The sequence below is a fragment of the Drosophila navojoa genome, chromosome 2, assembly GCF_054131105.1.
Source record: "Drosophila navojoa isolate 15081-1374.11 chromosome 2, UAZ_NAV_1.0, whole genome shotgun sequence".
Classification (NCBI taxonomy): Eukaryota; Metazoa; Arthropoda; class Insecta; order Diptera; family Drosophilidae; genus Drosophila; species Drosophila navojoa.
This window is the reverse complement of record NC_142890.1, coordinates 28551968-28579232: the sequence shown is the minus strand read 5'-3', so window position 1 is coordinate 28579232 and position 27265 is coordinate 28551968. Positions and strand designations below refer to the sequence as shown.

At 41.9% G+C, this 27265-nt stretch overlaps 3 protein-coding genes across 3 annotated transcripts in view; 1 reads left to right on the top strand and 2 right to left on the bottom strand.

Annotated features, from left to right (window-relative positions):
• The window catches only part of LOC108657689 (uncharacterized), a 31981-nt gene that overhangs the window by 1188 nt on the left and 3528 nt on the right, over positions 1–27265 (bottom strand). The window contains exon 2 of the mRNA XM_089256561.1: positions 53–2080. The gene's annotated coding sequence lies outside the window, so the exon portion shown is untranslated. The remainder of the gene's footprint in view (positions 1–52; positions 2081–27265) is intronic.
• On the bottom strand, positions 1989–27207 carry Syn (synapsin). The gene is given in 10 exon segments (XM_030386893.2): positions 1989–2968; positions 4214–5675; positions 5742–5909; positions 7515–7611; positions 7972–8189; positions 22859–22963; positions 23037–23180; positions 24825–24896; positions 24958–25121; positions 26790–27207. Coding segments are annotated over 10 exon segments (3003 nt in total). The 5' UTR covers positions 27013–27207; the 3' UTR covers positions 1989–2618.
• Positions 10125–23407, top strand: Timp (Tissue inhibitor of metalloproteases). Its single transcript, XM_030386897.2, has 5 exons — positions 10125–10413; positions 21713–21917; positions 21971–22056; positions 22140–22358; positions 22425–23407. Exons 2-5 carry the CDS (start codon positions 21785–21787, stop codon positions 22617–22619), a joined length of 633 nt encoding a protein of 210 aa, XP_030242757.1. The 5' UTR covers positions 10125–10413; positions 21713–21784; the 3' UTR covers positions 22620–23407.

Below are 27265 nucleotides of genomic sequence, written 5' to 3'. Positions count from 1 at the left end.
CATTAGCCTGAAATTGGCCACACATTTTTCCACTCCAAGGATCGCCACTTACCTGCCCAATGTCACAGATTTCCAGGTAAACGCACGCGAAATTGTGCGTGTCCTCAACTAAACCAACACAATTGCCATAGTTTTTGTTTTTGCTTTTGTTATTTATTTTTGTATCAATCATCAACTCGTTTATTGTTACTTGGGTGTTTCTTGTTGCTGTTGTTGTTGTTGCTGTTTGTTAAGTATGCATGAATGCTGGTTAAATGTAGACTCGAAATAAACTTTGATTTGCTGTTATTGAAATGTTGTTGCTGTTTTGAAAGAACCTTTAATTTCATATATAAATATGAATATTCATACAATAATTTCGAATTTTATGCAATTACAGACAACATGCAAATACATCATGTATGTATATATGTATATCTTTATGTATATATATATTGTATGTATATGCGTAGATACTATACTTTCACAATAATACGAGTATGAGTATTTATTTGGTATATTTTGCAACATATGCACGTAGTATGTATGTATGTATAAGAAGTATTTATTTATTTTAATATATGTATAAGTATTCGTGTATAATTTTAAATATTTTTATTCGCATTTGCTTTTCTGTTTCTTGTGTCTTAGATTTCAGCATTTCCTTTGATGCGCTCCATGATATTGTTTGATGTGATATATGATTAAAACCTGTATGTCTGTGTGTGTGTGGAAAGTATATAACCTGCTTCCATTGTAAATAGATGTTTGTAAAACAATTGTATATGATTTCATATGTGCCAGTTGAATATAATATAGGTAGATATTGGATTCGATTCGAAATGATGATGATGTTCGGGACTACGCATGTATGTGTGGCCCATGATGTGCATATGTATGTGGGTAATTTTGAATGATAATATTTAATTAAAATGCATTATGCCATGAGAACAAATCAAGCTCAGGACTCAAATGAAAAAGACAGAGCTCTTGTAAATATTATTGATTAAATTCGTAATACATATTCCGAAAACTTTTCACTTTTGTAAAACACTACTAAATTTGAGTTATATTTATATATATATATATTTGTAATTGAAATATTTCTGAACTGTAAAGTTTATGTTAAAAGGGGACTGGGATTAAAACAGATTCTATAACTGAGATAACTGTCGTCACTCTTCAAATACATATTCTAAAAGTTCGTAATATACAACCCAAGCTTAAAGTTGGTTTAACTATTTCTCGCGATATGTAACAACAAAATCAATCTATATAGATATTCATATATATTTAGCTATTGTTAAAATAATGCTTAAACATGTGCGTAACAAAATCAATTTAATATTTACGGCTAAAGTTTTGCATTAACCTAGTCCCTCAATGCAATATGTCTGCTACTTCTGTTGGCTTGTCTGCTGTCATGTGTTCGTTGTTGCATCCAACATTCGGGAATAGCACATATTGCAGGGGTGTGCTCGCCTTTAGATAAGGGAATCTATCGAACCTCTCCATCCCCCGATTGCATTCCCTTTTCTACTTTTGTTTCAGTTTCGTATTTGCCTTAATTTAACATTGCTTTGCTCGCTGTTGTTTGAGTAGCTATGCGAGTATGTTTGTGTGTGTGTGTGTATAAACATTAACTACTAGCACATGTATACATATACAAATGTATGTATACACATGCATATGCATGTGTTGTACAATAACATTTGTGGGCATATAGTAAACATTTAATTTGTGTGTCATTAGCGTTTGTGTAACATTTGCTCATATAATACATATATATATGTATATTCATATATTGTTTGTAGTTATTTTGAAATAAGTATTCATCAATAACCATCGTTTGCATTGTAAACATTTAGTATATATTAGTTGAAGTTTCATTTTCATTCAATATTGTCTTTTATCTAAGCACTCGAGTTCAACGGAACTGACGATCTGTGCCTCTTAGTAGTTTATTAATTTAATATTCATCGCGCTCGATAACAATTCGTATTATAATATTCTTGTATTTGGTATTATTCGAATAAATTCAATAGCAAGTTAAAACATTTAATATACGCCTGCGAATAAAATATTTATTTAATTATTCAAACTGCCTTCCAATAATGTTTACTCATATATCAGACAGACGTCTATCGTCTCTATCCCTAACATCCATCTCAGTGGCAAAACCAGTCAAGTCATCGTCGAAGTTTCGCATATTTATGTGGTCTATCCTTGCATTATTATTGTTGTTGCTTTGGTGGTTATAATTATACATTGTGAGTAGTTGAGAGTAGTTCTCGTTTCGCTCTACCATATCGCAAATGAGAAGTAACTGCATACATATTATTTATATATATAATAACAGGAGATTGTACATATAGATATCGTAGCATATTCATAAAACTCTTGTATCGATAGTGGAAACTATAGTAACTCAATGTGTGTAGAGATAATGCTAATGCTAATGCTGATGCTGATGCTAATGCTGATGCATGTTCATTCCCTTATGAAACCAGGAAACTTCGGAGGCAGAAAAAAGACAGATTCTCAATAGTTGAAATGTGTTTGTGAATGAGATATGCTATGAATGCTCGCTCCATGAAGTATTCGAGAGTGAGTGAGTGTGGGTGTGTGTGTTTCTGGATTCATTTCAAATCCAGCTCGTCCTCCTCCTCGGGCTTGGCGTTCCAGCGTCTGCCAGTTGAGTTCACGCTGCTCACGCTGCCCGTATCGCTAAAGTCGCTGAAGGCCGCGTTCTGTATGCCCTCGTATATCTTGTAGGAGTTGGAGCTGGCTCCAACGCCGCTGGAGCTCATGCTCATGCTCTTGGAGGCGCCGAAGCGATCGGTCTTATAGTTGGAGGGCGGTCCGCCGAATATCATGTCCGCATCCGAGATGGAGCCGCCGGAGCGCGTGTATTTGCCATTGCCCGAGCTGGAGGTTGTTGAGGTCTTGCCATCTCCGAAGATGATGTCCAGATCGGATTGCTTCGATGCTGTGAATGCAAACAGACACGAATTAGTGAGTGCCCATCGGTCAGGAGTAGATCAATGCACAATAATTTTGCGTGGGTGCAGTTGGGAGCCAATTCTAGAGCGCTTAAGATTAGCACTACGTCTGCCAATTGCTTACACACGGATCAAACTGGATTAACTGATTGAGGTGAGTGATGAAAGATGGCTTGGAATGCGATCGCAATGAGCGTATGAGTATGACAGCGAGCGGTTTCAGAGTCTTGCAAGAGTCCTCAATCAACTTGACAGTGTGTGTGTGTGTGTGTGTGTGTGTGCATGCGATGTTCGAATGGATCTCGCCAATTGGTAGAATTCAAGTTGGAATTTCGGATACATACGGGTGTTTATCTATATATGGTGTGGGTAGGGGAGTGGAGTCGGTCTAGGTTTGCTTGCATTCCGCTGCAATACACACTCACACATACACGTATACGTATAGACAAAGATAAATTTAAGGTAAAAGAACTGAAACGGTTGCAAGAAAAACACATCTATCGAATTTTGTTCTACTTGAAGCTTCAGTTAGATACTTGATTATGCTGGCGTGTGTGTGTCTGTCTGTGTGTCTCTCTGTACGTGTTTGTGTGTGTGTGTTGTCGTTGTGCGTGCCGAGAAAGCCGAGAAATTAACTGAGTTTGCGGTGCGCTCTATCGAGTAGTTACTGTACTTCAGAGATAGCTCTTGTTCCTGTCTGCGTGTGTAGAGTTCTGTGTGTCGATGTGGAGATTCGTGCGTGCAGGCAAGCGAATAGCAGCACTGGCGAGTGGCGAACTTACAAACAGTTTTGCGGCGCACGCGTCGTATACGTTATATTTGGCTTACACTTTCAAAGTTGGCTATCATATGAGGAGGCTCACTGCAGAATGCACAGTGAGTGGCACCTAATTGGCTTTGGCTAACGTTCAGAATCGCTGTCTACTTGGCTAAGGGGTAGCTTGGTTGCTTGGTTATCGATTACATCTTAACTTGGTCGCTGCTAAACTCGCATTAATACAATAACAAATATACTCGCATCAATGTAGGTATGTATATATGAATATGTGTAGTATGGCATGTAGCTGAGATTATTGTGGGATTATTCGTAAGTCGCGCTGATGTTACAGATGCTGATGCTGAGATGTAGATATGATACTTGGATAATGATACAATGATGCTACACATAGGGCCACTCTAGGTCTTGCGCAGCGTTAGGCTGACCAGCAGCACGCCCACGGCTAGATAATTACCATTGCTCTCGGAGCGGGAGTAAGAGGGCCGCGTGTACGAGGGCAGATCGCTGGGATTGTTGTAGCCGGCCTGCGAGGCCAGCGAGTTCGAGTCGTAGCCGGAGGTGTCGCCCGGCAGAGCAGCTGTGGTCACAGCCGCCGGCGCACTGTAAACGCTGGCCGAGCGCAGCCCAATGGCCGAGCGCCAATCGTTGTTGGACGCCGAGCTGGTGATGGTGGCATTGGCGGTGGCCCCGGTCCCGGCTCCGGTGGTAATCGCCGTGATGCCGCTCGCCTCGCTTGCGCCGGCGCCAGCGCCTGCACCCGTGTCAATGGCCGCCGTATTCGTGGTGTTGGTGTCCATGCGAGTGATGGTCTCAATGGAACTGTTGCTGTCGTAGTTGCCGTAGCTGGTCTTGTCTTTGCTCAGGGTGCTGCTGAAGCTGCTGCGATAGGCGCTGGCGCTCACGCTCGAGCTGTTCGTGTTCGTGTTGACGTTGGCATTGGTGGCCACGTTCGGCGGCGGTGGTGGCGGTCCGGCCGGTGGTGGCGGCGACTTGATGCTGTTGCCATTGCGATTGATGCGCGACGAGATCGAGGACGACGAAATCGATGATGAGGATGAGGTTGTGTTCGAGGCGGCACCGATGCTGGCGATGCTAACCGACTTGTGTGGCTCCTTGTCGAAGGGATTGACCCGCTCCTGTGGCTCAAAGTTGGTGACGGGCTTATACCCTGCAGTTGTTGTTGCTGTTATATCCGTAGTATTGTCGCTATCCGAAACGCTGGCAGCGGGCCTAACGGCTGAGCCGGCCGTTGCTGCAGCAGCTGCTGCTGCTGCTGGCTCCTCCTGCGGTCGGCTGGGCTGTGTGGAGATCACATCCGAACCGCCGGACTTGCCGCCCGAGGCGAACGAGAACTGCTTACCCAGAAAGGAGCCGCTGAAGCCACTGCCGCCGCTGCTGGTGGGTCCAGCGCTACTGGGCACGCTGCCCAGCCCGCTGCTGTTGCTAGTCTCGCTCGCCGTTCTGCCGCGCTTCTTATTAGCGATTTCCTACATGTCGCCAAATATCCCCGCGAAGGTCTTCCTCAGGTTCTTCATGGTGTCCTCCGCATCCTCGACGACGGAGCTCTGAGTTTGCGGAGGACGCTGTCCGACCCGGGATGCAGTCGAGATGCTCGACGCCTGCGACGTCTGCGAGTCGCGACGCACCCCGCCCACCGAGCTGGGCACCGACGAGGACGGCTCCTCGGGCAGCTCTGAAATGCTGCTACGGCTGCTCAAGCGCCCAATCGAGCCCACCGCCGGCGAGGTGCGCTCCGGTATGGGTGGTGGTCCGCCCATCGGGGCTGGCCGCGGTCCAGCGGGCAGAGGCGGAGTCGGTGCCAGCTCATCAGTGGGACTCTCGGCGCGCGAGGAGACCGAAGAGCGCGACGGCAGCTTGCCGGGACCCGTCTGCGCCATGCTGGGCCGGCACACGTTCTGGGAAAGAGTCACACAGCCAAGTCAATATCCCGCTCGAGCTCTGATCTGCGATCCGAAACTCACCTGCATGCGCCCAGACACCAGGTCGGCTATCTGCCTGCGGTCCTCCTCCTGGGTGTCGCCAATCAGGGCGAAAGTGCTGTCGCAGGCACTGATTATGTACTCGCGCCCGTCTTTGCCCACCACCACGGAAAGGCCGCACACCTCCATGCCGCCAAACAGTTCCGATATCTGTGAATAACGCGCTCCATGAATACATGTAAATTCATACAGAAATATTTGTGATTATATATGCGCATAGCTCAATCGAATCTAGCCATCGAAATCGAAATCGGAATCTAAATCTGTTTTCGATTTGCTCGCTCTGTGTGTGGGTTGATACTTGTTTGCGGCTCAGATACTCTGTTGCAATAGCCAAGCGAGTATATTGGTTTACTGATTTTTCAAAGCTTTTAGATGTGTATAATCTATATACTATATAATATTATAAAATTGTATTTCAAAACGAATTATAAGAAATCAATGAAAATACAATAATTGTGGGGTCTTAACTTGAATATGGAGTTAGTTTAAAGATAAGTCTTTATAGCTCATTTGCTTTGGTTACTTTTAGTTAAAGGATAATCTAAGAATCACTCTTCCATTCGAGATATTCTCCTCCATCTAAGATTCAACTGATTGCAGAGTATCTGCTGTGCATATGACTTCAACCACAAATTCTATGCAACTCGATGTTGTTGTAGTTTCTGTCGTCAGCTTTTGGTTTTAATTACAAACACAGTTTGTTTTGATTAGGGGCAACGTCGCATTGCTTAGAATTGTAGGCATAAGACAGACACAAAGAGAGAGACAGTGAGAGAGAGAGAGGGAGGGAGCGAGGCCTGGCTTATGGGCCACCCACCTAAAGCGCCGTCGCTGCATTGCCGCATTGCCCGCCCGTTTATCTAAGTAATGCACAAATTGCAGTTGCTGAAGTTCATTTGTGCGCGTACGCGGAAATTCTGAGTCAGCGCAGTGGGCCTAGCCGCGTTGAGTTGCACGCTGAGTTCTATGCCATTTATGGCCAATGATGAAATGCCTCAATTGATGGCATTCTCGTGTTTCACAGTAATTATTGCGGTACTCTGTTCCGTTGCATCATAACTAATGCGCGCAGTATCTATTTTAAGTGCGCTGCATATTCATGCATATGCGAATATTCGAATCGAAGCTGGCTCAATGCGGCGCGCGCCACACAAGCCAAGGGGTAAAGCCCACCAAATCCAAATTGTTGGCCCAAAAAATGTGCCGCGAATAATTCAAGTCGATTTTGTTGGCAATTTTGATTGGCAGCGTTTGATAAATGTGCTCGCCGCTCTCGGCTGCCTTTCAGTTGGCTGCTCGTAAATGCGGCTTAAACGCCCAATCTCTGCTAGCCATTTGGGCCACATTAGCTTTCTCAGCAGGCCAGGCCAGGCCAGGGCAGGACAGGGCAGGCAAGGCAAAAACATTGCAGTGAATACAATAGCAAGCCTAGGGGATTCACTGAAAATATTGAAATATTTCTATATTTACTCGAAGATATTTTTGATTTCTCTAATATAATACATCTGGAGAATAGATATATGTATGTATATATTTCGTTTCAGTTGCAATTTATTCCTACACTTTATAAATCTAAATGTTATGTTTATTTATTTTTTAATTTGTATCTATCATATATATCATAATTTAATTCCATTATATCATACATGATCTGAACATTCGTAAGTGTATTCGAAAATCGATGAGCTCGAGCGTGTTGCATTTCGGCTCAAATTTGACTAACTGTTTTGGGTTTCAGGCAGGTCGACTTACCTCATCCACCCAGGTTTTGTACTTCTCGGTTAAAGTGATTTGCTCGAGCATGGCTGAGCCTTGATTGGTCTTCCAATTGCCAGTGATGGATTTGCGCCTGCCAGAGAGAGAGAGAGAGAGAGAGGGGGGGAGTTGTAAGCATGCATGAAAACATAATAAATTAGTTGCAAGAGCGTTGATAATGCATAGCAGTAGACAATTGTCTCGACTTGGGTGCTTTGAACCCGACATCAAAGTCGTCGTCGTCGTCGTCGTTGAACCCAAACAATGAACTGCACTTGGTAGGATGATGGCCAATTGGACGGCTTTTAGTTGGCTTTTGCGCGCCGACAGTGGCAGTTGAGTCCAAGGTCAGGCACTCGACCTTATGGCCATCTACATTGATATCGAGTCAAGTCGATCGGTCGATCGGCCGATCGGTGCCAGCTGTCTGCGGTCTGGAGCTTTGGTCACTTACATGAACGCCTTGTAGTTGTTGCCAATCTTTTGAATGTGCACGCTGAACTTGGCATCGATGTAGGGCTCGATGGTGCAATAACAATGCGAATCGTTGCCAGCGCCGCTGACAAGTCCCGCGGCTTCTTGCAAGGCGCTCTGGTTCTCCAGGCGGGCCGTGGCCACGCCGCCATGGCAATGGCCAGCCTTCAGCACGCTGGGGAACTTCGTGAATTGGAACTGCAATGACAAAAGAAAACAAAATTCCCAAGTTGAGACTGATTGGAAATACATACACACATACATACATACATTAAATGTGCTTGCTATCGGCTTTTGCATTATGCGATAGCGAAAATCAAATTATCTTTATTGTAAACGTATGTTAATAAATTCATTGGAAAACTGCCAAAATGGTTTTGCTCGAATTCGGATTTGTGTTCTGCTGAATTGAATTATTATATTTTTACATATTATAGATAAACTTGTGGGATTTGCCTTTTAATTGTGGCTCGCTAAATGAAATCTTCCAAGAACTGCAACTACTTCCAAAACTTGCAAAACAATCTTTTTATTAGTTAAAAATAGATTATATATTTCTCAGTAATTTATTGGATCAGTATTATATTTTGAAAACATTTCTCATCGGAAGTCAATAAATATTTAAAATTTCTGATTAAAATATAATTTATTTGTAAGAGAAAAAATGTACATACATACATATATACTTTATTATTATAATGGTAAAAATGTGTTCCATCTATTTACTACGCGCTATGTGCAGCTCGTTAAAAATTTACCGAGCCAATGAAATTTTGTTGAGTCTACAGTCGGCCCCAATTTGTGGATATATTGCATATATGTAGCGCCAAGAGCACATAAATCATTCATAAACATGTGGAAATCTTTAAATATTTATTGAAAGCCCCCAAAGAGAACAGATCAACAAACCATAACAAACGATGACGAAGACAGAAAAATTGTCGCAATTGGTGCGCGGCCCAAGAAAACTCTCAATGAATATCAATGACAATGTCTAGAGAAGAGTGTAGAGCGGAGAGGGTAGAGCGACGAGAGGTGATAAGTGCTGAGTGCTGAGCGGATGGCCTCCCCTATGAGTGGATGGATGTATAGGCAAGGGGTGCTTAGCCAATCGTGGTCACACCCCCGCATTGTTGGCATTCCTGGAAGCTGGCACGTACTACGTATATACTATTCGTATGGCTACTTGTCGGGTTATATCAGCGCACTTAAAATATGCACAGTGACGCATCCGCTGAAAGATATATGTCTGGCATCTACCTAGCAGCTCCCACATAGTATTATCGCATATGTATGCCTTCGGCTTGTAGTTGTAGGCGTTGCATGAAACATGCCCCCATGCCCATGCCCATGCCCAGTCCCATGCCCTGCACGTGTGCGCGCCACATGGCTAGCCACTCAGAGTGTGTGTGTGTGTGTGTGAGTCTTAGAGTGGTTGTGAATGTAGACCTGGAAGTAAGTCATTGCTGTGGTGCAAAGTATAACTAAATTATTGCTTGATATGCTCCCTGACAGATGCGCCATTCGGTGCTCGTGCCATTCCATGGGCATCTGCATCTGCTGTGGCGCCAGCCATGCTTGTGAGCATAAACTATGTATATGCCCGCAATACTCGCAATTAATAAGGCTGCCAAGGTAAAATAATGCGCAGAAATACATACATACATACAATACATGCATATGCAATTGAAGCAGCCGCTGGCCGCCAAAATACTAGAGTTTCCTCTATTCCTCTTACGCCTTCTCTTTCTTCTTTCGCGTTTCCTAATGAATTTACGACGCTTTCGATCGGCCAGCGACGGCGAGCGTAACTCAAATCTTGTGCGGGTGCGCAAATGACTCAGACTGTTGGAAGAAACTCAACTGGAATGCGCGCTCATTGCGCGTTGCTCTTGAATTTCTGAATGCGATTGATCGACTGCCGAAAGCCTCTCCAGCAGCAAGCAGAAGCAACTTATGGAGTACCCTGCGCGGGTGTGTGCACAGCGGGTACACGACTCAAGCAACCAGCGAAAAAAGCTCAATCTCAACGAGCCGAACGCTCGCTCTTTGGCTAACTGTAATGATCGCGCTGACTCTCTCGCCGCGAGCCGAGTGACTGGCGTTCGGCTTCGGCTATGAAAAGACTTTAAATGGTTGAGTTCACGATTCAGTGCAGAACCGCAGGCGCAGCGAAGTAGAACGCACGAAGACGACGGCGGCAACGACGCGGCGAAAATTATTGTGTGAAAATTATTGTTATCAAATGCAAATGCAACAAGTCTGAGACCTGACAGTGCGAGTGAACAAATTAAGCAGAGCCCCGCAGTGGTTAATAGTGCTAAATAAACAGTTTTTGGTGCTTAACGTTTAACGAGCACAGATTAATTATTCCGTAAAAAACACCTAAAAACAAATTATTTGCAGTCGACTGACGATTCAGGTATTTTAATTATTTCAGTTTTATTTGCATGCACTTAGCATAAGGAATTTATGAATTTGCTCGAGATGAGTGCAAATTGTAAACAAGCAAGAATTGTGCGCGATTCGCGCGCGATTTAAAACGCGTGTTGCCGGGGCAGACGTCAAACTCGCAGTTGCAGCATCGTTGACATAGCGACACAGTTTTCCATATTCACACACAGGCAAACACACGCACACACACATACACGTGGCTGCATTTCTTTCTATTTATTTGTGCTCGAACATATTTGCGTTTATTTTTAATTTGTTTTTATTTCTTTTTTTCTTCGCTCGCTGCCCGCTTTTCTTTGCTTCGTCGCAATACATACATACATATATGAATATATATACATATACATATGTGTGTGTGTGTGTGTATATTTGTTTCTTTAATTTTCTGCTCAGCTTTGATTTGCCTTAATAGTTTCTAATGTCGCCAATTTGTAAACAAAACACAGCTATAAAAAAAAAAATATTTCTATATTGTGCAATCCAGCAACATAAATTCATTTAGCACACGGCATCAAAAGCGTGGGCAACTGTATATTTGTACGCATTTATGTAAAACATCCAGCACATTCAAAAATGTCAAGGGAAGCTGTGTGCCTGGGTGCGTTTCCATATTACGCATACGCCATGCGTGGCGCTGTTGGCATTGGCCACTTAACGCCTAGGCCTAAGCTATAAAACATTAAATGTTTAACAATTTTTCGTTAGAACATTTGCTAATTTATGCAAATTCGAGTGCAAAATTTTGTTAGCCATAAAATATCTTACACATTGCATTTAAAGTGCTTTGAGTGGTTCGCTCAGTTTTGTACAACTCTTAAGCATTTCCTTCACTTGACCTTACGTTTGCTTCTGCTTTAGTCAGCTTGTTAATATATTGCTGTATTCCATCAATATATATATCTCACTATATGTTTGTATTTATTCTGGGAAATGTGAACATGAATATATGTAGCTGACTTGATTTTCATATATATCGTATATATCTGCTTTGCATATATGTTCGGTAAATTCTTGAAAAAACTGATATTGTTGTTGGTTCTTTTGCCTTGAGTCTTGATAGTTAATAATAAATAAAATGCTTATTTTGTTAACTGTATAAAGCTCACAGCCGAATAGTATGCCTGAAATATTGCCATTCTAATGTTTTACTTTGAAATGTAGTATTACTTATAGAATAATAATTCTATTTGGTTATGCCCTGAACCCAATGAATATGATTTTATTTTTGGTATTGCCCATGACTAATGTAGTTAATTTGGACAAATGTCTGAAAATAATTGGAATTATAGTTTTTGCGAAAATTCCCTTTAAATAAGATATTGACGTTTCAGAAAACGATCATTATCTTTGTTTGACTTCTGGCTAATTCTTCATCTTTGATGTGCTTGTATATATGAAAGATATACCTAAAAAAATCTATAGAGCAACGATCTAAGCCATTAGATATATAAAATTGATAGATACAAATATTAATATATCAAATTTTCTATATATACATATATTTATAATAATACTATAACTACAAGACTTATGTTTTCAGTTAAACAATTATTGAATTTAGCTCAGAGATCGCATTCGTTCCCATATATGTATGTATTGTTATTGTATTTCGAAGCAAAATAAAAAAATGGGTTTAAGATTCGAGTCAATTAATGAGTCTGTGCTTGACAGGCTTATCAAATTCGAACACAATTCTTTCGCACATCGTTGAGTGTATATTTTTGGACCGGGGGCAGTCCGGAGTGCGAAGCGTCATCGAATTGTTTAAAGTGTTTCGCCTTATATAGAGAATGATTATTTGTTACTTTACACTTGTTTGACTTTTGGCACAAGTCTCCGACAATGGCGATGTCGATGCCGATGCCGATGCCAATGGCGACACACCCACAGTCGAATTTGGGATTATCTGTTGGTCATTCGGGTGGGCGTTGTTTGGCGCTGCGGCTGCAACCACCAGAAATCCATTAATAATTTTCTTGCGCCACATTGCAATTAAATATTATTGTACAATTAAAGAGAAATGCAAGAGACAGCGCGACAAAGAGCATTCGCTGTATTCGCATCGTGTAAATTTCAGAATCGCAAATTTATTGGCGACGATTTCTTTTCACTGCCCGCTCCCTCATCGGCCTGGCATTGGGCATGGATGGGGATGATAATAAGTTTGGCCTGGGGATGGGTCGACACGGTCTGCCTCGTTCCTGTGTGGGCCCAGTGCACCCAAACTGACGTCGCCTGGGTTTGTCAATTTGTCAATTTGTCTGATTGTCTGTCAGCTTTTAAATTTATTTAACAAGATCTGTCACAGCGCATTATTGTGAATGAGTATGGAATTTTTATATTAAAAATTGCATTTCTCTGAGCGAGTATAAAAACAGTTTAATAAATCAATGAATAATTTGATGGAATTCATTTCTTGAAGCTAAATAATTGAGTCAAATGAGTAAAAGTAATGAGCTCTCATATTTCATAGCGGAGGCAATGCAATGTATGCAAGTGAGAAAAAACAAAATGTATATATGTATATGTTTTTATATTGCTATAAAACTTTCATCCTCTGGAGTATCAAGTTGCAAATAATGAGAAAATCTTTCTCATCATTTATTTTACGATGGGATTTTACATACTTGATTTTAAGAATTACTGACAGGCTTCAGTAGTCGATAAACAGATCGTAAGCCATACATAAATACTACTACGTGACCTTGAACTACATGATAAATATATGTAAGGGGCATTGCATAAATATGACGTAATATTGTGAAGTTAACAGCAGAGTCAGTCTTATAAGTGCTGTGTGAGGCTGAGAGCTTCAACAGAGTTAGTGTAGATATATTATCTGACTGCATTTAGAGAGTGAGAGAGAGATAGAGACGGAGAGACGGCGATCATTACACAAAACTCATATTCTCGATTCTCTTCAATTTGAGGCTTACGTTCATGACATTATTAGTGCAACATATCTGTTTCTGATAATCGATCGAAGCTGTCAACAACGAGATCATTGATCCAATGTGAATCTGGTAATCTAACGATTGCACTCACTGCTAGCTCACACAAAGCTTCTATTATGCTATATTATACTCGCAGCTACCTGGCTATGGCATACATTATATTATTTTATATTATATGGTATATTATATATTAGCTGTCTACGTCAATTGTCAACCGTTTCCTTCAAGTAATCAAAGTCTGCTCGATGAGATAATCAAATCACTCAGATCTAAGTGCAAGGTACAAGCGACTAAGACTAGCTAAAAGAAGAGTTTAGATTATGTGAGTAAAGTACGAAAGGAAATTCAATGAAATGGATCTCAATCGAATTCGGTAGAGCTCCAAGATGTGTTGATCGCCCCAAATACGGCTTTTCCTTGTTGTCTGTATTTAATTGAATAGTGGCAAAACATTCAATTGAGCTGCTTACATTCACATTCATATGTATGTATGTGCAAATATGCGCATACTGTATGCAAAAGTTGAGAATTCGATTCGATTCGATTCGATTTGCTTCTCACATGATAAAAAAAAAAAATAACGTTTATTTTTATGACCTGCAAATGCAAAGTACGGGAATGGGAATGGGAATGGGAATGGGAATGGGAATGGGAGAATGAATGCCCTTGGCAGAGGGAACCCATTTCGCATTAGCATTCATAATTGAGCTCTTTGTCAGGCGTCCTGCCCCAGCTTTGCCAGGCGATCGAGTTTTGTTTATTTTCGCTCGCCGCTGGCCAACAATTATATTTTTTGTGTCACACTCGAGAGACTTTTTGGACTTTTTTGGTTTTTGAAACAACATCCGAATGGAGCGTCGAGTGCCGAACGTGACGAAAGTCGACATTTCGAAAACTGTGGCAATTCGCAATCTGTTTATTTATCTACCCGCAGACGGATGTATTGAGTGGCCAAATCTGAGAAATGCGTAAGATTTATTTTCGGCATTATGATGCCAGCCTGCAAGTCACCGCAGAAGCGAGTGCAGATGTGAGTGCCCATACCACGTATAAAGAGCACATGTTTACTAAATCACTTTAGCTTCACGATTCATGAAGCATGCAGCAGCCAAGCAGCTGAGCAGCTAAGCACCAGGTTATGCATGCCTCGAAATATTTCAACAAATTTATCACATATCAAATCTGTTTTATAGCCGATCAGATCAGTTAAACTCTTAGAGTATTGACTCTTGTCCTTATTCATATTTAATTTATTTAGTTAACCATTCGAGTTGTGTCGAGTGTGTCTTTAATAATCTTTAATAAATTGACTAAACAACTATTCAGATTGTTTTTTCAGCTTTTCACAAGAAGTCTCTCCTCAAGGCTCTTGACTGCTGTCATTATTGATATTTATTGCAAAAAAGGAAGCTCATTTTTTTGTATTTAAACTTTTTACGGGGAGCCGCCTTTATCCAATCGGATTAGCCAAACTCCATCGATGTTCTTATCTTCACTTCCATAATTATTTGCATTTAAACGAACAGTAGAAGCTCTTTGAATGCAGTCAATATCGCAATATTGCATGATTATATGCAGGCAAACAATTTTATTGGTTTCTGATAAGTGTTTCGGTTCACAGCACTGTCATGAACCGTTTAGCTCTGTCAGACTTCTATTCAGTTTCGGCAGAGATTTGCGAGCAAATGCCAGTTGCGAGCGCTTTGAGCTGGCGCCGCCTTGTCAAGATCGCGTCACGCTCGAATGGAGCCGTCAAACGCAGTTGCATTTCCAGTTGCAGTTGCAGTTGCAGTTGCTGCTGCTGCTCACGCTGATGTTGATGTTGATGTTGATGTTGTCGTTGGTGCATCAGTTGGAGTCGAAATTCAATTAGCGAGCATCGATTGACGTTAACATGCCTTATCAGCCGGGCATTTATACTAACTAACAGGTGTCTATCTGTCTGTTTAGCGTGTCGTGTGTGGACAGCCAAGAGTTAATCGCGAGCATAGACACATATACGTACATATATTCAACAATGGCACGACTCGACGCGCATTCAGATTTGCATGTCAAAGTTCAGCTGAGAAACGGCTTGGCTCTGGGCATTAATCAAGAAAACATTTCGTTTGGCCAGTCAGGGCCAGCTCAGTTTCGGGCTGGGGCATCATTGATCATGCTGATTATGGCGTCGCCGATCGTGACTTTGATATTTTCCTTAATTTTCTCTCATTGTGCGGCGAATGGTAGGAAACACGCTAGCCGCCAGTTGGCGCAAAGGTCGCCATTGGCCAAAGAAAGTTTCGTGCTCGTTGTGGCCAACAAACCCAAAGAGTAAAACGGCTAAAAAGTAACCGCAATTTGGTAGCTGGATGTTTTGGCATGGAAATGCGTTGCACTCTGCTTATCAGCTGCAAAGTGGAGAGTACACATTTTACGAGGAAAAACTTACAAAAATACTACAAATTGCATTTTGTGGAGAGATAAATTTGTCGATAAGGCTTCCATGGCACACACTCATGCACACTCATGCACAGATAAATAAGACCCTGATGTAATTGATGCATTGGTTACTATATATGTAGATATCGGATTCTTGTGCAACTACATCATCTGCAGAGTTCTAAAAAAAACTATTATTCAACCTATTATATAGCTAAACGAATGAATAATACAATTATGCCTAATCCAGAAATAGGACAAAGCGGATTAGTTATGATTATACAACTCTGAGTTAGATTTATATAGAACTTTCATATATGTTTATACTTGGATGTACTTATAAATATATAAAAAGAGTTCAAAATCTGAAAGATCAGTTTTTTTTAGAAATTAGCAAAGTAGATCCCGAGAATTTCTATAACTATTGAACGCATTGATTCATAACAAAGTAAAAATATATCATATATTAAATATAAACGCTATGTGGAACACCCTATTTTAATTATCTTCGCAATATTATTAAAAATTATCGTAGTACGAAATCGATTCATTTATAAAGATACTCAACAGCTGTTTAAATAACTTTCATCATGCAGATATTAAATTATATAATCGTGTCATTTAACTATTCATTGTCTTTCTGCAATCTACAATTCAATAAAATTGACATACAATTTAAAACTTAAACAGTTGATGAAGTATAATTACTGGAAATCGTATTACTTTTGTACGTGCTCGCCTCTATGAAATGGAGCTGTTCTATACAATTTAAAAATCAATTTTCCTTTTCTGGTTCATTTACGAAAACTTTTTTTTTCCTTAGAGAAATTTAGTTCTGACTTGCATTCCAGTATAATATGAGCGAGATTTCTAGCTGGAGTTCCCGACTTGAAAACACCCTGTGCCTTGCAAAGCCCTGATATTCTACGTTTTTCTGTATTCCAGATATTAGTTCTCTTGATTTTTACGGTATTCGCACTAGAAAAGCAAAGTCAAATTAATGATTTTTGTTATCGTTAATCGGGAAACGCCATGAAGATAAACTCATACAGCAGGCGGTATGCACTAGTATATACATTTAGAATTCAAAATCTTTAGCCCTTGTCGATTACGAGATTGCTACGTTCATACTGATAGCCATACACTCAGATAGATTAAGGAATAGATTGGAATGACAACTCTGCGTGTCGTCCTGTTCAAGAATATATATACTTCATGGTGTCTGCTATGACATCTGTTCGTTATATATGTATGTACAATAATTAAATAATATACCCTAATTTCCCATTCTCAGTTTGATCAGGGTGAGTCTCGTTGGACTTGGTTGGTAATTAAATTCCATAATCTACATAAATTTCCAATAATTGTCCAACTGTCTTCCACGTAAGTAGGTGGCTCTTATTGAAGGGGTATAAATGATTTGGATCATAAATGAAATTTAATTTTCAGACTAGAATGTGTATAGCATTGCCTACACATTAGCCCGCCATATTTAGGCCATATAAATATTACTTGAGAATGCAATTCGAGTGGGGAAATAGCAGCGCAATGTGCGCAATTAGCCAAGTGCATTAACGAGCTGCTTTAGATGTAGATTTTGTAAATGTGTGAAGAGGAAGGTCAGATTCGAATTGAAGAACTTTAAATCATTCCCGATCAGACGCTGCTGGCAATATATCTTGACATTACATTATCTCTCTGCATGCGCCTTCATTTATACATACAGCTGGCCGTTCCCCAAACAGCGAATTGTTTAGAAAGCCAATCAGCAATAAAAGTCAAGCACACATAGAGAGAGAGAGAGATACAGAGAGAGAGAGAGAGGGAATTGTGACAAAAAGCGAGAAGCCAAAAGTAAATGACCGACGCGTCGGGCGTACAAAATGAAACAGAAAACCAAACGAAACAAATTAAATTTTTGTGGCTTTTATTTCGAGTCGATTGTCGATTGTGGCTGAGTTTTATGTGCATTGATTTATTTTTTTCCGAGGCAGGCGCGAAAATTGTTGTCGTCAGCTTTATTTACATGCGGCGCGCTGCACCGGGCCATCGGGCGGAGAGGTCGCGCGATTGTGTGCCACAAGTGGCGCAACATGTCAATATTTTGTGTGCCTTGCATTATGCAGGCATTAGCGGAGTTTTATGACTCAATTAGGCGCTCATAAAACCAACTTTTCCACAGTTCCATTTACGGGCCAGTCTTATGCCCTGCTACCGACCCAGCCCAACGGATCTGCAGCCCCACAGCCCCACACAGATAAGCAGAAGCGCATTAATTATGCGGCTCTGCTCTGTAGGCCATTTGGGGCAGCATCCGAATCCAAAGCCCAAAACCCAATCGCTTGAAGGCGGTTTTGTGGCAAAGCCGCTCGGCTTTTCGTCCTTTGCCAGCCTTTTTTGCTCTTTAACCTGCTCGGTTTCTGGCCTTTTCAACGCTTCGTTAAGCCACAAACCGTTTACCTGGAAGGCCGCCCCTCTGGGGCGCCAAGTGTTAATAATCTTTATGCATATTTACATAATTCAAATCTGTGGCGCCTTTTGCACTTTATAGAAATATATAAATCAGTCCCTCGGACAATCAGGTACTGCGTCACCTGTCCACGTTGTTTGCGGCTGCGTTTCTTTCCAAATAAATATGCGTTTGCATTGGCTTAGAGTTCGTTCCCAGCCCTTGAGTCGGCCAGCCAACCTGGCGAAGTAAATTATGACCTATGATAACTATTCCGAGTATTCCAGGTAACCCGTCGGCCAGTCGTGTAATAAGAACCACAAATAAATTGCAATTTAAGCCGCTCACGTTCGCCCAACAGATGGCAGACGGAATAACGGAATACTATCGCAAATGCAAATATAATAACAGTAAATAATTAAATATTATATATTTCTTTTGACTACGTAATTAGATAAAAAGGCATTAACTGGAAAGTTCCAGGCGAATGCACTCAAAAAATAATATCTCTAGGCAAAATTGAATTGAATTTCGATGAAAAGAAAGATATGAAGCCCTAGAGGACATAGTGGGAATGTCTTAACAATTTATAAGGCTGGAATGCTAACCAATGTACATATATTCAAGTTTTGGTTTTCATTCTTAACAGTTCCCAGTACATCATCAGCTTGTATATCGAGATTTATCTGATTCAAATAAGATTCGTATAAGATTTTAATTTTATATGGGCAAAGTTCAATTCAATTGAATTTCATTCGATTCCATTGATTATTTAAAGAAAGTGGAATATACATATATTTATTATATGGAATAGAATATAGTTTAGGATAGATAGATATAGATATATTTATAATGATATCATCTCAAATTACTTTGAATTTTATCAACTGATATATGCCTAATATTGATTTATCTATTTATTGTATATGCGTTCTGCAATGCTCAGAGCTAGGCACATTCTAATTCAGACAGTTTAACCTTGATATGCTTAAGGTCATTTACGTGATATCTTATGCTTAAAACTCATTCTAATTGACTCAGTTTGCATACATAAGCACGAATGCAACAAATGAGTTTATTCAATATTGTCGCAGTTGTTAGTCGGCAGCTAACTAAATAAGCCAACGAAACGTCACTCTTAATCATTCTTTGGCATTTGGAGATAACTTCTCATTCCCTTCTGATGGAACGGTCGCAACCTGAGAATCATTGTGCATCTGCAGTCTCAAGATGTCGGTATCTTATCTCGTCTTTGATTGCGATCGTTTATCTGACACATGACATATATACGTATGCGTATGTATGTATGTGTGTCAGCTGCATGTGTGTGAGTGTGTCTGTAAGGCACTTTCTTTGCGCTCGTTGCTGTGGCTGGTCTCATTTAAATGGCCTGAGGGCAAAGTGAAAATCAATGCTAATTAGAGTCATGTCGATATCTGACTCCATATATTTGTCGCTCTGAATGCGTACGTATTTCGAAACTGTTGTTGTTGGGGGCCCGCATAGCTAAGTGACACTCAGAGATGCCGTCGACTGCCGACTGTTTCAGTGTCAAATGTCAAATTCTATGTGGATGACGATACAACAACAACAACAACAACAACAACAACAGCAACAACAAGTGTGGCAAACAACTATGAATGTGACGTCAAAGCAACAGTCCATAAGTGTTTATGCATACATGCTCATGTCAGCAACACTCTGTATGTGTGTGTGTGTGTGTGTGTGAGTCGTGGTGCTATGATATACAACATTTAATTGACACATGTATAGAGCTTGTCAACAAAACACGGCTGCCTCTGGCATCAATAGCTGTTGGCTCCATCTACCCCAGCTTCTGCTGCAGGCACCCACACACTCGTCTCCGCCCCCACTCGCTGCCCCTCTCCACGACATCCACGAACCCACCTTAAAATGTATGGCTGCGTGATATATGGCCATGCTAATTGCGGCTGCCACTACTGATCGGCGGCTATCGTGGAAAACTGAAAGGAAATCGTGCGAATTTGCAGCGAGTGTAAAAAGTTTTTCTTGTTTTCCACTGAAGTTGATTTAGTTGCTAAACGTATGTGTGTGTGAGTGAGTGTGTGTGTGTGTGTATGTGCCAGTTTTGTGTGTGCTTATTTGTTGTCTTGTTGGCTGTTTGTTAAACAAATCCAGGCCGTTAATTGCCAGCACAAGTGTCAAATCCAGACCGACAAGACACGAACAATGCAAAACATAAACACTGCCGAGAGAGTGGGAGAGAGAGAGAGAGAGTGAGGGAGCTTTCATTTCATGAAGAACTTTCCAAGAATATCCCAAGTCATATTACGACACAGATCTGGATTTGACAAAGGCTTCGCAGCGCCCATTAGCCGCGGCGTCCCTCTGTCTGGCTGCCACTTTGGGCTGCCACTTAATAAATAGTTTGATGCATTATTTCTGCTTGCATTCAATCAATTCAGTAAGGCAATCGACTCGGCGCCCCCTTTTGTCTGCTCTCTGCTGCTTCTAGTGGCTTTTCCGCAAAATGCTTTTAATTCAATTTTATTTCAATTTAATTGCCACATTGCCGAGTCGCCCGTTGCCCCGTTGCCCCGTTGCCTGTTGCCCCAGCTACAGCCGCAGTCGGCATAGCCAATGCATATGGCTGTCTATATGGGCCTGCCTATCTCTGTCGATCAGTTCAACACGCTGACTGGGAACTGGGAATGGGAATGGGAATGGCGATGGCGAAGGCGACTGATTATTTCGCTCCGCTCTCGATATTATACAATATTTTCGCGTTGATATATGTGCACGGCATAGGCATCGCCATCAGCATCGGCATCGCTCGAGTTATTCGCCTCAAGTTTTCTATGAATTTACCATAAACAATGCTAAATGGAATGCATTTGGCTGGCAATTGAACTACTTTTCTTACGTACAGTCCGCCTCGGCTCGATAGGATTTATGCGTGCAGCCGAATCGATTGCACATCATAGAGGAGAGCAGCAGCGACACTAAATTGAAATCGAATGGCCAAACAAATGAAAATGGAATTTCTCTCTCAAATAGAAATAGAAATCTATTTCACACGCAACTTGAAGTGCGTATGCGAATGCTCACAGTGGCTGCCAGAGTAAATGTACTGCTCAGCAAATAAATAGTGCGCGCAGCGATTGTAATGAGAGCGAGTGAGAGAGGGAGAGATGTATTAATTGTCTGCACCCCTGGGCGTATACGTAATATGTGACACTTGACAGCGCCTTGATGGATGTCTGATTGAGTTCGAGTGCGAGTCCCAGTCCAAGTCTGAAGCTGAAGCTGAGTCTGAGGCTGATGCGTGGCAGCACGCTTCACAGATAAGCCGATGGCATAAGCAAGGCACACTTGACGGCGAGTGACCTTCAGCAGGGGCTTTGGGTTACTGCAAACATTGCATCTTCATCGTAATAAAACGCAATCTCATTTCGCTTCAGCTTCACGACGACCCGATTCGCTGTTGACAGGGCGACAAATAGGGATTGGATTCGCGCAGCTGTAACGGCGCCATGGAGTTAACCAAACATTTGAGTTTATTGGCGCTCGCCCTGGTCGCGGTGCTGGCGCTTTATGGCCCCACCACAGATGCCTGCGTGTGCGAGCTCGCGCATCCACAGAAGCATTACTGCAACGCTGATTATGGTGAGTGGAGCGTCCTTGGAGAATTTAATCTAAATGCCAGCATTCCCTTGCAGTTGTGCAGCTGCGCGTTCTCCGCAAATCGGAAACCCTACAGAAGTTCCAGACGGTGTACAAGGTGCAGATAAAGCGCATCTACAAGGTAAGCACTCGCCATTGCCACAGCCACAGCCATTGCTTGGGCAGCGCCCTTATCAGAGCTCATCCTATCTTATTTCCCGTTAGGCCACACCTGAAGCTCGTCGCATGCTGCGCGACGGCCGCCTGTCCTCGCCGAGCAGCGACTCCATGTGCGCCATCAAGCTGGAGCTCGGCAAGATATACATCATAGCCGGCAGACTGCCGCAGCTGAACCTCTGCAGCTACTACAAGGAGTACATCAACATGACGATCAGCGAGCGGCGCGGCTTCAGCGGCGCCTATGGCACGGCCTGCAACTGCACGGTAAGTGGGACCGAGTGAGCTGCCGACAGTCAGCTGCAATTACATCCCCTTTATGCCCACCCACAGATCAACACGTGCTACAAGCAGCACTGCCCGTGGCAGCGGGAGAGCGCGGACAGCTGCTCGTGGTCGATGCATGACAAGTGCAAGCGCGACTATTCCTCCTGCGTGCTGCACAAGAGGCAAACGCCTGTGGGCGAGGTTCAGTACTGCCGCTGGAGGCGCACGCTGCTCTACAAACAGTGTCTGGCCCACCCGTAGGGCGTCGAGCAGGAGCAGGAGCTGAAGCTGGAGCTGGAGCTGGCCGTGGAATGGCTATTGTTATGCAACAGTTTTTTTAAATCTTAATTTTATACTCGAGTTTACAATTGTGTAGAGCTTTAATTCGTACGCTATGATTAATGTGTTATTTATTAATGGATGGCTTTTAGATGTGACCACAATTCGCTGTAGCTACTTAACTTAATTAGTAATTAGCACGTAATCTTTAATACACTTACCAAATCACGCGGATTCGGGAAGAATGTCTGCTCGATCAGCGGAAAGCCGTCGCGTCCCAGGCGCCGCTGCAGCTGCAGCAGATGCGCGAACACCCATGGCTTATCCTATTCGAAAGGAAACAGAAAAGAAATAAGCAAAGCGATTCAGGCCAATTGAACTCAACTGAGAAGAACTCACCTGGAACTGGTAGATGGAGTGCAGAGAATTGATGCTGGGCACTCCGCCGTACTTGAGACCCAAAATGGTCGAGCGGAAGTCGCTGGAGCCATCGCGCGGCGGTTGGCGTATCAACACGAAATCCGGCCGAAAAGAACGGGCAACCTGTATTTGTAGTTTTTTTTTTAATATTACTATTATTCTTATTATTAATTTGAGTTGTTTTGGTGTGTGATATTCCAAAGTTACATTAGAAACACATACGCACATATGTATGAAGAGCAGAATACAATATTTTTATTTCTAGCCGAGTCTTAACTGATTGAACGCAAAGTGACATAAATAAATATGAGAATCACAAGCTTAAAGCATTAGCAGCTTACGTTAAATTGGATTCAACACTCTTTTACTTTAAATGCCCTACAAAGGCGTCACTTAATTGCAGCAGAGGAATTGCAACGATGCGTGCACATATAATCAAGTTACATGCATACACACATACATACATATATGCTCCGTAATTATATGTGACTGTCAACTCAGTCGTAATATGCACACACACACACTAGCACAGAATTACGTGCTGCACACATCCCGCTGTCACGTAAGCATTCGGATAATTTTATCACGTTCCATATGCTATGCATCAATTCAAGAGTTGTCGATTCATACTTTTTACTGCATACTTTTCAGCTGAGTAAACAAACACACTTGGTGAACATAAATGAAGTGACTTGGATACTCTGAATACGGAATTCACATTCGGATAACCATGTGCTAAGCTTATGTTGTTCAGACTTCTCACTGATACTTTCAGATTTGCTATAAGGTTTGACACTTTGCTTTAAAAATAATTTTTATGCAGCATACTTTTGGGCTGGCGCAAATTTAAATTTAATATTTGCTAAAATGGTTTGCCGAATATATTAATATACAGCTTAAAATGAAAATTAAGCATTTTTGTGGCATGCTTTATTGGAGTGTAAATAATTTTTGATCCAAAGTGATTTGGATGCCGGATAGAAATTCGGATAAATTAGCTATTGGAAATATAAGGTTATAAACTTGGCTAATTCGAAATGCGTTGACCACTATTTCCATTGCATACTTTTAGGATCGCAAAATAAAAACATGGGAGAAAATAAACGAACTATCTTGAAAATTAATTGGGATACCGACTGCAATTTTTGAATATGGTTAAAAACTTGGCTTATCTCAGATTTATCCAATCTGCACAATTTGAACACAAAACTATTTGGTATATGTGTTATAAGGTCCTTAAGCTTCGTTTTGAATTGAAACAGGTTTATTTTTATTACACTTTCTTTATAGCTGCCAACAAGTATCCGGTGCTTACGCATCAACTAACTTAACGGTCAAATAAGTCACAGTATAAACTATAAATGCAGTATGCAGTAAGTAGGTCATGGGTAAGGCACTTGCGGTTTGATTACTTGTTCAATGGGGGCCACAGTAGAAGTGCTGGAAGATAAATAAACACCTCTGAGTAGAAAAGCGTTGATAAGCAAAGCACTCGAGTGTCCTTTAGCTGGGAAATAAATTGAATGCGTGCCCGATGCAATCTATCGCTGGCGGCGTCAGCCAGACCCTTACTAGCACTAAAATGTGAGGGCAATAAAAACAAATATAACACGGCTGAAAATAAACAGGCGACTAACAACTGGACACGGCGGACAGGAAAAGAGTGTGTGTTCTGTTCTCTGTCATCTATCCTCTATAGAGGAGCGTTGCACTAATTAAGAGCAAGCAGGATGGCTCCTCCCTCCCTCCTCGGGGACTGCAACTCACCCGGGTGCCGCTGCGATAGGCGGCCATGGTGACGACCGGTCCGGTGTCGGCGCTGGAAACGACGGTGATGTCCTGCGGATGCAAGCAGATAATAGAGAGGGTGCACAATGGTGTTAGTGTGACACTAGCTTACTCGGAACTCCGCCTGCTCCACGCGTATGTCGAAGTCACCGTGCAACCGCCGGCCGCGGAAGTACTTGGACCAGTCCGTGTTCTGATCATCCAGCACCAGAAGCGTGAAGTATCTGTCCTTGTTGAAGGCGGGCGCCCGCTGAGTGGCACTCTGGACAGCAGCTCCTGTGGGTGGGGTGTGTCAAGGGTTGAAAGGGATTAGCAAATAATTTCATTTCAATCTATTTTCCAAACAGGACGGCATTCAGTTGATTCTCGCTTCCATTTCGTCTACAACTTTACTGCTCATCTGAACTGAAATACTTTATACCATTAGGAAGATAACTATGGAGCTGTAAATTGAAGTATATTTCTGTTACATCGTAAATCATTGTCATAAATTCTTGACGCGTTGGCAATGTTGGCAATGTGACTCACACTCAAAATTGATTTAACGACTTTTATGAAACATGACACGATTGACGAATAAATGATTCATTAATACTCGTGTTGAATGTATTGCAGTTTTGCCTTGAATTTGTGTTTTGCATAAACGACATAGGCGACAGTTTTCGACCATCAATTCGAATTTCTACTTCGCAATCATCAATAGTTGTGCCATCAATCATTAATCTAGTCTCTTCGTCAGGAGGCGGCTTTCCAGGCCAACCTCATACATAAACATAATGTATTTCCTACTGTAATACATGTGCAAATTCTGGTATGATTGGTCAGAGCAGAATAGGTAGGGGATATAGACCCGTTAAGCCGTGCATCACAGCCTGAGAGTGCTCCAAGCGCTCTCATTGAGCTTAATCCCTTGTGGTATTGTGGCTTACGCAGCGTTGTCGTTCTCAGCATGGCAGAAAAGTTGTCTGATGCTGAGCCAAGTGCGAAAGGGAAAGGGAAAGTGCATTCGGATTGTGAACAAATTGGTAGCGACAAGCTTAAAGCCTCTGTTGACACCTTGCAGGTGAAACGGTGGTCGCATTGCACTTACTCCGATGCTTGCGTGGTTGTCATCCCCAACGGGGATTTAAGATATTTTTACTTTCAGTATCTCGGCAGAGAATTCGTTGAAAATGATTATTATAATTATACGATATAAATATATCGTATTAATATTAAATTATGAGTAGTTTTGGACTAAACGATAAATATACCTTTACGTATTGCCTTCAAGGAGTAATAATAATATTAGCTAATTAATTCCTTTGCAACTACTAATAAGGACTCTTGAATATATACGTCAGCATATAATCATAAGAATATATTTTGGCTTTTCAACTGCTGTCTTCTGCTATATTATCTATAATAGTAGGATATATGATTATATATCCTACCATTTACCATTTCAGATTCTCACTTTGTTTTATTTAACTAATATATAGTACTACTCTACTAAGTTTAAGACTACCTCGACAAGTAAATGATAATTCATTTTTTATTTCTTTTCAACTACTAGTAAAAGCTCCTTAAATTGATATGTAGGTCTTCATAGTATCATAAATAGTATACGATGTGTATGTCTTCATATCAAGGTATAGAACATAAATAATTATATAGACTATCATCCTTGAGCATTTACCATTTCATATTCTCACTTTGATACATATATTTTCTATCTAACGATATTATATCCCAACACTCAACCTCTATATAGTAAAGTACTTTAGGACTAACCTGGAATTGAATTTAAAAGCTATCTCATAAATCTACTACTACTATTTCTTTTTTTTCTTCTTCTTTCAAATTCTCACTTTGCATGTATCTAACTTCTATTGTAAATCGTCGGCAGTCCGACGATGGCCGTTCCTGGTTTCACATTTAATCTATTGTCTAGCCATAGCATACCCAATATGGAGGCGCCCTGATCTCGAGCGGCGCCCGTTAAGCTCTGCACGCGCTGCAGGAGACTCTCGCGCGACTTGGCCGGGCTGGTGGGCGCGCTCACGCCACGTGGCGGAGCCGGAGCCGCTGTCGGCGGTGCCTTGCCAGCGCCAAAGCTCAGCGACAGCTCCGGAGCGGCGCCGGCGGGCTGCGGCGGCAGTTGGCCCGGAGCCGGCGGCGGCGGCATGTTCGGTGGGCCGCCGGCCACAGGCGGCTTCGTTGGCTGGTCCTGAATAGGACGCGCAGCTGGCGGCAAGCTATTGGGATCGACATCGTCGACCTCGGAAGACAAGTCTCCCGAGCTGAATCTGCGCGCGTGTGGCGTGGATGTGGATTAGATGTTAGTGTTTGGGTGTGGTGTGGTGGTGGTGGTGGTTGTTGTTGTTGGTGTGATTATCGTAAAGTCGTTTTAGATGCGAACCATTCGACCGGTAGACAAA